Source organism: Anthonomus grandis, chromosome 5, assembly GCF_022605725.1.
Source record: "Anthonomus grandis grandis chromosome 5, icAntGran1.3, whole genome shotgun sequence".
NCBI lineage: Eukaryota > Metazoa > Arthropoda > Insecta > Coleoptera > Curculionidae > Anthonomus > Anthonomus grandis.
The window spans coordinates 37,840,471-37,853,858 of record NC_065550.1 but is presented as its reverse complement, the minus strand read 5'-3'; the positions used below and the strand labels follow the sequence as shown (position 1 = coordinate 37,853,858).

At 31.5% G+C, this 13,388-nt stretch overlaps 1 protein-coding gene across 6 annotated transcripts in view; it reads right to left on the bottom strand.

Annotated features, from left to right (window-relative positions):
• Positions 1–13,388, bottom strand: part of LOC126736249 (uncharacterized) — a 95,675-nt gene that overhangs the window by 11,182 nt on the left and 71,105 nt on the right. For all 6 annotated transcript variants that reach the window (XM_050440515.1, XM_050440519.1, XM_050440517.1 and 3 more), the window contains 4 exons: positions 10,462–10,702; positions 9,118–9,298; positions 6,347–6,539; positions 6,057–6,266 (listed from right to left, as the gene is read on the bottom strand). In XM_050440515.1, coding sequence (XP_050296472.1) covers positions 6,057–6,266; positions 6,347–6,539; positions 9,118–9,298; positions 10,462–10,702 — 825 coding nt within the window. The remainder of the gene's footprint in view (positions 1–6,056; positions 6,267–6,346; positions 6,540–9,117; positions 9,299–10,461; positions 10,703–13,388) is intronic.

Below are 13,388 nucleotides of genomic sequence, written 5' to 3'. Positions count from 1 at the left end.
ACACATCTCGTGAGAGTATTTTAGATTCATTTTATTTTCTTATTCTTTATGTATCTGACGAAAATAAACTGTAACAAAGTGTTAAAAAAAATGTTGGGCCCAAAACCTTGCTGGACTGTTTTCCATGGACCATCCTGTATATGGTTTGTTAAGTTTTTGAGTTCTAGACTTACCCGGTCTGGATCCCGTAGAGCATCTCCTGGAAGACGCGACTGCGCACCCCAAGGATCGCCCTCACGCCCACCAGTTTCACTTTTTGCTTACTCTGGCCGACCATGAAAGTGACGTCGAACAACAGGGCATTCGCTGCCGAATTATCGTCTAAAATTGGGAGAAGGTCCCAAAAATAAAGGAATAATTTCCATTAACGTTATTTTAGTTTTTGTTACCCGTATTCAGAAAGTAATTTGGTGAAATCCTTGGCGATCTGATCGTAATCCTCGAACTGATCCCGGACGCTGTCGAGGAGGGGCGAGGAGGGACGCATGTGCCCTATCGGCCTCCACGAACCTGAAATTAGGAGGAACTTGAAAATGAAAGGAGTGAGATTCCGGTTAATACAACTTAAAGAGTTCAGACATTTTTTATATAGTCAGAGGATTAAAAAGGTTAAAAAATCCATGAAGAACTCATCACGTCATTCTACTCACTCTATCACACGACGAAAAAAAAAAAAAAAAGAGAAATGCACCACCGTACTCGTCTATACGGTTTAGGAATCTGTCCGGTTTCGGCGTGATTTTGTAAATTGGCGACGATGTCCTCGAGCATTTGGGAACGAGTTCGTTCCTGCATCCGGGCGAACTTCGGGGCCGAGTAACTGGCGCGTTCCCCGTTGACGATTTTGGTGAGAAGCCACTCACGGAACATCGGCCCTTTATCGAAGAGACTCTGCTCCCAGAGGTAGGGTTTGTACGCGCCCACCTCGTCCCTCGTCACCACCGACACCTCGTATCTGGTCGGTTTTACGTTTTGATCCTCGGCGAGGTCCGTACTAAATAAAAAAGAGGTTCCGAAATATGGTTTTGCCTTTTTTGCACCCGTTTGGCCCACTGTATCAGTAGAGTTTGTCTAGCTAAGGAAAGGTACACCATCTGTTTCAAACACGAACTTAAAAATATACCTGGACTGCTAATGCATATGGCCACGATACCCAAAAATGACCACTGCATGGTGGCCGCCATTTTTATAGTGGTTGTGTCCTTTTGATGTTGGTCACTCTGAAAATTTTTAGTGTTGCCAACAAAAAATATATTAAATAACGATAATGAAGTTGACATTTGACGTGCGAGTATAACGGATTGCCTAGTTTGTGACGATTTGTAAACGACGCTTGGGTATATCGTCTGGAACAGGCGATGTATCTTTCTCCTTATTTAATACCTGAATAATGTATCACCATCTTTATTTAAAGGTATTTGGTTCAGTTTCTCAAAACCGGATTATCGTGAATTGTCCGTCTGTGTTGTTTATAATAGAATAATATATTGAGTTGTTGACAGAATAATATATTTTTTCTATATAAACCCTTTATAATTACAAACCCTCATAAAATCATCTATATTTTGATTCTTATATATGGTTGTACCTATTAATGTGGAAAAAGATAGAAATTTGAAAATTGGTGTACAAATTGCTTAATTAATTTCATTAGACACCTATTTCAGCATTTTTTAATTAGTGTACAGGGGGTTGAGAAAATTTGAATTTTTGTGAAAAAATTGAATTTTTTTATAATAAATCACCAGAAAATGCCCATAACTCAAAAACTACTAAAAATAGAAATTTGAAAATTGGTGTACAAATTGCTCAATTAATTTCATTAGACACCCATTTCAGCATTTTTTAATTAGTGTACAGGGGGTTGAGAAAATTTGGATTTTTGTGAAAAAATTGAATTTTTTTATAATAAATCACCAGAAAATGCCCATAACTCAAAAACTACTAAAAATAGAAATTTGAAAATTGGTGTACAAATTGCTCAATTAATTTCATTAGACACCCATTTCAGCATTTTTTAATTAGTGTACAGGGGGTTGAGAAAATTTGGATTTTTTGTGAAAAAATTGAATTTTTTTTATAATAAATCACCAGAAAATGCCCATAACTCAAAAACTACTAAAAATAGAAATTTGAAAATTGGTGTACAAATTGCTCAATTAATTTCATTATACACCTATTTCAGCATTTTTTAATTAGTGTACAGGGGGTTGAGAAAATTTGAATTTTTGTGAAAAAATTGAATTTTCTTATAATAAATCACCAGAAAATGCCCATAACTCAAAAACTACTAAAGATAGAAATTTGAAAATTGGTGTACAAATTGTTCAATTAATTTCATTAGACACCTATTTCAGCATTTTTTAATTAGTGTACAGGGGGTTGAGGAAAATTTGAATTTTTGTGAAAAAATTGAATTTTCTTATAATAAATCACCAGAAAATGCCCATAACTCAAAAACTACTAAAGATAGAAATTTGAAAATTGGTGTACAAATTGTTCAATTAATTTCATTAGACACCTATTTCAGCATTTTTTAATTAGTGTACAGGGGGTTGAGAAAATTTGAATTTTTGTGAAAAAATTGAATTTTCTTATAATAAATCACCAGAAAATGCCCATAACTCAAAAACTACTAAAGATAGAAATTTGAAAATTGGTTGTACAAATTGTTCAAATAATTTCATTAGACACCTATTTCAGCATTTTTTATTAGTGTACAGGGGGTTGAGAAAATTTGAATTTTTGTGAAAAAATTGAATTTTCTTATAATAAATCACAAGAAAATGCCCATAACTCAAAAACTACTAAAGATAGAAATTTGAAAATTGGTGTACAAATTGTTCAATTAATTTCATTAGACACCTATTTCAGCATTTTTTAATTAGTGTACAGGGGGTTGAGAAAATTTGAATTTTTGTGAAAAAAATTGAATTTTCTTATAATAAATCACCAGAAATGCCCATAACTCAAAAACTACTAAAGATAGAAATTTGAAAATTGGTGTACAAATTGCTCAATTAATTTCATTAGACACCTATTTCAGCATTTTTTAATTAGTGTACAGGGGGTTGAGAAAATTTGAATTTTTTGTGAAAAAATTGAATTTTCTTATAATAAATCACCAGAAAATGCCCATAACTCAAAAACTACTAAAGATAGAAATTTGAAAATTGGTGTACAAATTGCTCAATTAATTTCATTAGACACCTATTTCAGCATTTTTTAATTAGTGTACAGAGGGTTGAGAAAATTTGAATTTTTGTGAAAAAATTGAATTTTCTTATAATAAATCACCAGAAAATGCCCATAACTCAAAAACTACTAAAGATAGAAATTTGAAAATTGGTGTACAAATTGTTCAATTAATTTCATTAGACACCTATTTCAGCATTTTTTAATTAGTGTACAGGGGGTTGAGAAAATTTGAATTTTTGTGAAAAAATTGAATTTTCTTATAATAAATCACCAGAAAATGCCCATAACTCAAAAACTACTAAAGATAGAAATTTGAAAATTGGTGTACAAATTGCTCAATCAATTTCATTAGACACCTATTTCAGCATTTTTTAATTAGTGTACAGGGGGTTGAGAAAATTTGAATTTTTGTGAAAAAATTGAATTTTCTTATAATAAATCACCAGAAAATGCCCATAACTCAAAAACTACTAAAGATAGAAATTTGAAAATTGGTGTACAAATTGCTCAATCAATTTCATTAGACACCTATTTCAGCATTTTTTAATTAGTGTACAGGGGGTTGAGAAAATTTGAATTTTTGTGAAAAAATTGAATTTTCTTATAATAAATCACCAGAAAATGCCCATAACTCAAAAACTACTAAAGATAGAAATTTGAAAATTGGTGTACAAATTGTTCAATTAATTTCATTAGACACCTATTTCAGCATTTTTTAATTAGTGTACAGAGGGTTGAGAAAATTTGAATTTTTGTGAAAAAATTGAATTTTCTTATAATAAATCACCAGAAAATGCCCATAACTCAAAAACTACTAAAGATAGAAATTTGAAAATTGGTGTACAAATTGCTCAATTAATTTCATTAGACACCTATTTCAGCATTTTTTAATTAGTGTACAGGGGGTTGAGAAAATTTGAATTTTTGTGAAAAAATTGAATTTTCTTATAATAAATCACCAGAAAATGCCCATAACTCAAAAACTACTAAAGATAGAAATTTGAAAATTGGTGTACAAATTGTTCAATTAATTTCATTAGACACCTATTTCAGCATTTTTTAATTAGTGTACAGAGGGTTGAGAAAATTTGAATTTTTGTGAAAAAATTGAATTTTCTTATAATAAATCACCAGAAAATGCCCATAACTCAAAAACTACTAAAGATAGAAATTTGAAAATTGGTGTACAAATTGTTCAATTAATTTCATTAGACACCTATTTCAGCATTTTTTAATTAGTGTACAGGGGGTTGAGAAAATTTGAATTTTTGTGAAAAAATTGAATTTTCTTATAATAAATCACCAGAAAATGCCCATAACTCAAAAACTACTAAAGATAGAAATTTGAAAATTGGTGTACAAATTGTTCAATTAATTTCATTAGACACCTATTTCAGCATTTTTTAATTAGTGTACAGGGGGTTGAGAAAATTTGAATTTTTGTGAAAAAATTGAATTTTCTTATAATAAATCACCAGAAAATGCCCATAACTCAAAAACTACTAAAGATAGAAATTTGAAAATTGGTGTACAAATTGCTCAATTAATTTCATTAGACACCTATTTCAGCATTTTTTAATTAGTGTACAGGGGGTTGAGAAAATTTGAATTTTTGTAAAAAAGTTGAATTTTCTTATAATAAATCACAAGAAAATGCCCATAACTCAAAAACTACTAAAGATAGAAATTTGAAAATTGGTGTACAAATTGTTCAATTAATTTCATTAGACACCTATTTCAGCATTTTTTAATTAGTGTACAGAGGGTTGAGAAAATTTGAATTTTTGTGAAAAAATTGAATTTTCTTATAATAAATCACCAGAAAATGCCCATAACTCAAAAACTACTAAAGATAGAAATTTGAAAATTGGTGTACAAATTGTTCAATTAATTTCATTAGACACCTATTTCAGCATTTTTTTAATTAGTGTACAGAGGGTTGAGAAAATTTGAATTTTTGTGAAAAAATTGAATTTTCTTATAATAAATCACCAGAAAATGCCCATAACTCAAAAACTACTAAAGATAGAAATTTGAAAATTGGTGTACAAATTGCTCAATTAATTTCATTAGACACCTATTTCAGCATTTTTTAATTAGTGTACAGGGGGTTGAGAAAATTTGAATTTTTGTGAAAAAATTGAATTTTCTTATAATAAATCACCAGAAAATGCCCATAACTCAAAAACTACTAAAGATAGAAATTTGAAAATTGGTGTACAAATTGCTCAATTAATTTCATTAGACACCTATTTCAGCATTTTTTAATTAGTGTACAGAGGGTTGAGAAAATTTGAATTTTTGTGAAAAAATTGAATTTTCTTATAATAAATCACCAGAAAATGCCCATAACTCAAAAACTACTAAAGATAGAAATTTGAAAATTGGTGTACAAATTGCTCAATTAATTTCATTAGACACCTATTTCAGCATTTTTTAATTAGTGTACAGAGGGTTGAGAAAATTTGAATTTTTGTGAAAAAATTGAATTTTCTTATAATAAATCACCAGAAAATGCCCATAACTCAAAAACTACTAAAGATAGAAATTTGAAAATTGGTATACAAATTGCTCAATTAATTTTTTTGCCTTTAAATTAAATTAAATTAAATTTTAAAAAACACAAATATAAGAATTAACGTAACGGCACTGTTTATTTGCAAATCGGGGCGATCGATACCATTGCTTTGGCAGCGGCGTAAACAAATTTACTGCGCAACCGAGCCCAACAACACGTGCTGTACCTTTCCTTAGCTATAGGCAAAGTCTAGGGACAGGATGGAATTGTAAAATGTACGAATTCGGTTCAGTATGTCGAATACACCGGATAAAAATTAATTTAAAAATGATCGACTCACCCAATATAAAAGTGTGTAAAAAATGGCTTTTGATACACGCCGGCGAAAATGACGTGTTATCCGCCTCCAAAAACACCACGCAAACGATATCGTTCCCTATGTGTCGTTTCCTTTGTAATTTTTGCGGGTCGTGGCTCTCGTAAGGCAACAGGGTGCTAACGTGGAACATTATCTCAATGTTCCTCCAGTTCGTGTAAATCGAGTATAATCCTAAAAAGGTTTATTATGGAACATGTAACCGAAGAAATAAAAATGTAACGATACTGCTCTATACATTAAATGTTTCGTACCTGTTAAGTCGTGGACAGTGTCTAGGCCTCCCTTGTACCTATCGAAGCCCCTCAGTCTCACTTTGTCCCCTAAAATTTGCAAAAATTCATCGAACAGGGGCGAGTTGTCGTTATTGTCGAGGATTTCCTCTTCGGTGTATTGGCCTTCCTTTACGTAAATTACCCCCACTTTTAGTTCGGATTTGATAAACACCTAAAAAGTTTTTAATGCAATTTATGCTATTATATTGTATTGACAGACATTTTTTTTGGGCATAACTTGGGAATAATTTGATCTTTTTTTTGTAGGTTATGTAGAGCGGTTCCTGACGATGGATTTGAGGTTAAAAGCCATCATTCTGAGTTAAGGGTTTGGGTGGTTAGGGCTGTCTTAAGAGACAGACTTCAAGAAATATATTTCTGTGAAATATTTGAAATATTCTTAAAAGAGTTTTGGGCAAAGAAAGGGCATTTCTTGTCGAACAATTACATGTACGATCGTTTCTTGTACCTCAAAAATTGTTTGAGTTAGATGCGATTTTATCAAACAGGGTCCAACTAAATTTGAAAATTTAAAAGCTGTTTTTGCAACAGAAATTTTTATTCAACGGCGCACATTTTTGGCCATAACTTGAGAACTACTTAAGATATTTCCGTAATTTTTCTTCAGTTATGTAAGAAAAATTGTGAGGATGGATTTTAAGATAAAAACTGAGATTTTGGGTAGTAAGAGCCGTTTTGGCAGAGGCGTTTTTTTGGTTAATTTTTTTTTAGAATATTCCTACGAAATATTTGGAATGTTCTTGTAAAGGTTTTAGGCAAAGAAAAGGAATTTCTTGCCAAGTAATTTCATATATGAAAACTTCTTGTACCTCAAAAACTCATTGAGTTACAGGCGGTTTTGTCACGTAGGGTCCAACAACCACTAAACTTCAGGAACTGGAAAGTGGTATTTGCCCATAGACTGTTCTTCAATGGTGCACATTTTTGGGCATAACTTGAAAACTACTCAAGATATTTTTACAGTTTTTATATAGGTTATGTAAGGAAAATCCTGAGGATGGATTTTAGGGTAAAAACTCTGATTCTGGGCTAGAAGTTTGGGTAATTAGGGTCGTTTGGGCTGGGGCGTTTTTTTAGCTAATTTTCTTTTAAGAATATTTCTAAGAAATATATGGAATATTCTTAAAAGGGCTTTAGGCAAAAAAAGGGAATTTCTTGCCAAGTAATTTCATATACAAACGTTTTTTGTACCATCAAAACTTTTTGAGTTACAGACAATTTTGTCAATCAAGGTCCAACAGCTACCAAATTTGAAATTTTGAAACTGCCTATGCAACAGAAATTTGTATTCAGTGGCGCACATTTTTGGCCACAACTTGAGAACTACTTAAGATATTCTTATAATTTTTTTAAAGGTATATGAGGAACATCCTGAGGATGATTTTTAGGGTAAAAATTGTGATTCCGGGTTAAGGGTTTGGCTAGTAAGGGCCGTTTTGACTGAGGCGTTTTTTTTGGTTAATTTTCTTTAGAGAATATTCCTATGAAGTATTTGGAATGTTCCTGTAAATGTTTTTAGGCAAAGAAAGGGATTTTCTTGCTATGTAATTTCATATATATGAAAGTTTCTTGCATCTTAAAAATTCAGTAAGTTACAGGCAACTTTGTTATGCAGGGTCCAACAACCATTAAATTTGAAATTTTGAAACTATAAAGTGGTATTTGCATATAGCGGATTTTATTCAGTAGTGTACATTTTTGGGCATAACTTGAAAACTACTTACGGTATTTTAATCATTTTTTGTAGGTTATGTAAACAAAATCCTTGGGATAGATTTTAGGGTACAAACTGAGAATCTGGGTTAGGGGTTTGGGTAATTTTGGCTCAGGCGTTTTTTTTTTGCTTAATTTTTTTGCAAAATATTCCTATGAAATGGGATATTCTTCTTAAAGGGGTTTTAAGGAAAAAAAGAGAATTTCTTGCCAAGTAATTTCATATAAGAACGTTTCTTATACCTCAAAAAATTGTTGAGTTAAAAGCGATCTTGTCAACCAGGGTATAGTAGACAACAACTTGGTTATTAGTCTATGGTAGCCATACTAAGTTTTAAATTTTGAAACTGGTATTTGCACATAAATACTTTTATTAAACGACACACATTTTTGAGCATGCATAACTTGACAATCATTCAAGGTACTTTTAAAATTTTTTTATTTCAATATAGAAAATTTGCTGCAGATGAGTTTGCGGGTAAAAACCGTAGTTCTGGGTTAAGGGTCTGAGTGACCAAAGGTGTTTTTTGGTTAATTTTCCTCTGAAAATATTTCCATGAAATATTTGGAATATTCTTAAAAAATTTTAGGCAAAGAAAGGGTGTTACTTGCCAAGTAATTTTATATACAAACGTTTCTTGCACCTCAAAAACCTTTTGAGTTAAAAGCGATTTTGTCAACGAAAGTCCAACAGCTGCCAAATTCAAAGTTTTTAAATTAATATTTGCACAGAAAGACTTTTGATTAATGGCGCACATTTTTGAGCATAACTTGGAAACCATTCAAGATATTTTCATAATTTTTTCACTCCATTATAGAGAATTTCATAGAGATGGATTTGAGGCTAAAAACATGAATTTAGATAAAGGATTTAGGTAAATTCTGAAACTGGTCTTAAGAAAAATTTCTTCAGAATATTAAAGTGAGATTTTCTATGTGTTTTTAATAGCCACGTGGCATCCCGATCCATTTATCAACGCAAAAATCAGGTCAAAAATTGTAGCCTTAACACGTACCTGATCCAATTTTAAAAGTTCCTCGGGTGTGTCTGGAAGCTGTCCAAGAATTAATGGGGGATTTATGTTAACTTCTTTGCCGAGCGATCGCACCACTTCCTCGCGATTATATCGGTCGGCGAAAACGCAACTGGCCGGTATTAGTCCGTGCACCGTATAACTTATCGCTCGCACCAATATCCTAAATTAAATAAAAAAAATCATTATCATCAATACAGTTCCTTATAATAATTTCCATTTTCTGGTGTTTCATCAAATTAAATAATAAATAAACAGGAAACGACCCTTAGTACGACTCTGTCTTTTAAACCACGCCTTCCCAATCAAGACTCCTCCCACTTTGTTGTTAGTTGTCATGGCGACTAGAATTGAAACAGGGGTGTATTTAATAATTTTTAATTACTTAAATGTTCCTGTTATAGTTATAATTTATTGCCTGTTGTCCGGTAAATTAAATTAGTTAACATTTGTGTATTTACTTATCACGATAATGCGAAAATAAAATAAATGAGCCGCAAACGCGATTTTATTACTTAATAATCCCACGCAAAATTAAATTGATAATTGCAACGTCGCGCGACTGTAAACGATAATTATCGATGATAACGTTTTAATTGCTTATTTTTTTAATTAAGGGTCAAAAGTTATTAACACAGTTTTTTGTAGGTACTTTCGTACCGGCTTGTTCTTTACTTGCACTAAATAGTTGCCAAGGCAGCATATATATTTTTTTTTATAATAAATAATTGATCCGTCTCTGGTTTTTAAGCCACGCCTCATAACTCCCCCTTAAGAACAACAACGGTATTTAAATATAACCGAGGCTCCGCCCCACTGCATCGTTGCCATGACAACTGAAAGCAACTGGAAGGCGTGGCTATAAAAAACAGAGTTGTACTCGGTTACAAAAAAATTATCATTTTTCTCTTAATTAAACAGTAAATTGAATTAAAACTGATATTTTAAAGTAATTTATAAATAAACCCGGAGTGCGTAAAATATATGTGCTTTACGGCGCCCAGATAATCGGGTCGTTATTCGATAATAACATAAAGGCTTTATTAAAAAGGACGTGGAAGAAGATAGAGCAAATATTTTCCGCACACATTATTTTGAAATTGTCGTATCGATTTATCGCCACGTTCGGCACGTGGAAATACGGCCGAGAAACCCTGAATTATTTCTCGAGAAATCGGAAAAAAACTAAAGTCTAAATTTAGGCCTTTTATGGGGACACTGAGCCATCTTTTGAGGGCCATTTACTATTCAAACGATATAATAAATAATACAGAGTAACGTCGCTCGTATCCCATTAAATTATGCATACAACCGGTTCCCCCTCACCTAAATTGATCCCGATTATTTAGCGTTTCCTGTTTTATGGATAAAATCACCGGCCCTAAATCCTCATCGTTGGTGAAATAGTTCCAGTGTTCCGTTCCATAGAAGTAACGCTCGTACGTTTCTTGTTCAACGCTGGTCAGTTCAAATCCTTGATTCTTCTCCCATTGTTCTTCGATTGTCGTTTTTTTTCGGGGCAAAGAGTTATCGTCATCCTCGTCATCTTCATAGAGATCGCTGCAACCTAAGAGAGAGAGAAAAGAAAGAAACATAGAACTTCAACTTTTAACACGAATAAATCAAAAAACTATTCCAGGCACTCCAATGAAAGTTTCGTCATGAGTTAAAGAATTTCTTAGAGAATAATTTTAAATATTAAAGGTTCTTGTAGCTCAATAAGTCTTTGAGTTAGTGCCCATTTATTGAGTCAAGGTCCCACACCAAGAATAGTGCAAATATTAAAAAAGGTCCCAGAAGCACTATTGAGTGCCACTGGAAAACTATTTAAATTATAGATAGGATATATAAGATGTATAAAGTATGTAGACGTATAAAGTAGCTCTTCATCCTTAGTATTTAATCAGTTAGATAAATCTTTACTGAGGTATAATTAAAGAAAAAAATTTTAACGTTCAGGCTGAATAATTTAAAAACTATTCCTGGCATTCTAATATATCTTTCATCAGAAATTGAAGAGTTTCTTAAAGAATAATTTCATATATGAACTCTCTGAATTAGAGCCTATGTAAACCATGATATCACACCAAAGAGAGAATGTAAATATTAAACTAAGTCTTGGGCAAACTTTTGAGTGCCACTGAAAAAATATTTATTTTTTTTTAAGAAACTTGAGAGAGGATCTTTTGGATAGATAAGATGTATAAAACAACTCTATATCACCAATATTTAATGAATTTAATGAAGAGCACTTCTAGCTGAAGTATAATCAAAGAATTTTTTTTTTTACTTTCAGGCTAAATAATTCAAAAACTATTTCAGACATTCCAATGAAAGTTTCAATAGAATTTGAAGAGATTTTTGGAGAATAATTTTATATATGAACCATTTTTGTAGCTCAATAACTCCCTAAGTTAGAGCCCATTTTGTGGCTCATGGACCCACAACACGAAAAGGGCAGATATTAAAATAGGTTTCGGGCACACTTTTGGGAGCCCATAATTCCATTAAAAACGTCAACTTTCGTGTCTTAAATGTCAAGAACGTCAATCGAGAATAATTCAGATGAAATCGTCTGATCTGGTTAAAAACTAAAAAGTTAAAGTTTTGGATGCTTTTAACTGCATCGACGTAATTAAAAATGAAGTTACTCAGAAAGTATTCATGATAGATACATGAAACAAAATGTAAATTGTAAGGCGAGAAGATGTCTAAAACTTTCCTTAATGACTCAGAAAGATTCAGAAAAAAACTTCTGAGTTATAACAGGTTAAAGACAGTTAAATTTTTGGATGCTTTCAACTGCTTGGACCAAATTGAAAATTTAATTACTCAGAAAGTACTCATGGTAGATGAATGAAACAAAATATAAATTGTAAGACAAAAAATCGTCTAAAATTTTTCTTTATGGCTCAGAAAGATTCAGATTAAATCAGAAAGAGTCAGAAACCATTGAAAACCGTTAAATTTTCGGATGCTTTCAACTGCTTTGACCAACTTGAAAATTTAATTACTCAGAAAGTACTAATAGCAGATGCATAAAATAAGAACTGAATTGTAAGGCAAGAAAATGGATAATTTTTTTTTAATGGTTCACAAATATTTAGATAAAGCCTTCTGAGCTATAACAGGTTAAAAACCGTTAAACTTTCGGTAGCTTTTAACTGCCTCGACCAAATAAAAAATTAAATTACTCAGAAAGTACTCATGGTAAGCGCATGAAATAAAATTTAAATTATAAGGAAAAAATCACTTAAAGATTTTCTAAATGACTCAGAAAAATTCAGAAAAAAGCTTTTGAGCTATAACAGGTTAAAGACAGTTAAATTTTTGAGTGCTTTCAACTGCCTTGACCAAATTAAAAATTTAATTACTCAGAAAGTACTGATAGTAGATGCATAAAATAAGAACTAAATTGTAAGGCAAGAAAATGGTCTAAAACTTTCCTTAATGACTCAGAAAGATTCAGAAAAAAACTTCTGAGCTATAACAGGTTAAAGACAGTTAATTTTTGGATGCCTTCAACTGCTTTGACTAACTTGAAAATTTAATTACTCAGAAAGTACTCATGATAGATGAATGAAAAAAAATATAAATTGTAAGACAAAAAATCGTCTAAAATTTTTCTTTATGGCTCAGAAAGATTCAGATTAAATCAGAAAGAGTCAGAAACCATTGAAAACCGTTGAATTTTCAGATGCTTTTAACTGCCTTGACCAAATAAAAAATCAAATTACTCAGAAAGTACTCATGGCAAGCGTATGAAATAAAATGTAAATTATAAGGAAAAAATTATTCAAAGATTTTCTAAATGGCTCAGAAAGATTCAGAAAAAAACTTCTGAGCTATAACAGGTTAAAGACAGTTAAATTTTTGAGTGCTTTCAACTGCCTCGACAAAATTACAAATTTAATTACTCAGAAAGTACTCATGGTAGATAAACGAAACAAAATGTAAATTGTAAGAAAAGAAATCGTTAAGAAATTTTCTTATTGGCTCAGAAAGATTCAGAAAAAAACTTGAAACTGGGTTAGATCTTATTTTGTGAACCATGGTCCCGCACCAAGGAGAGTGCAAGTATTAAAATAAACCCTGAGCAAACTTTTGAGTGCCACTGGAAAAATATTTCAGTTCTTTTAAAAGAAACTAGAAAGAGGGTCTTACGGATATCTAGGATGTATAAAATAGCTCAATATCTCCAATATTTAACGAGTTAGAGCACTTTTAGTTGAAGTATATTAAAAAAAAATTTG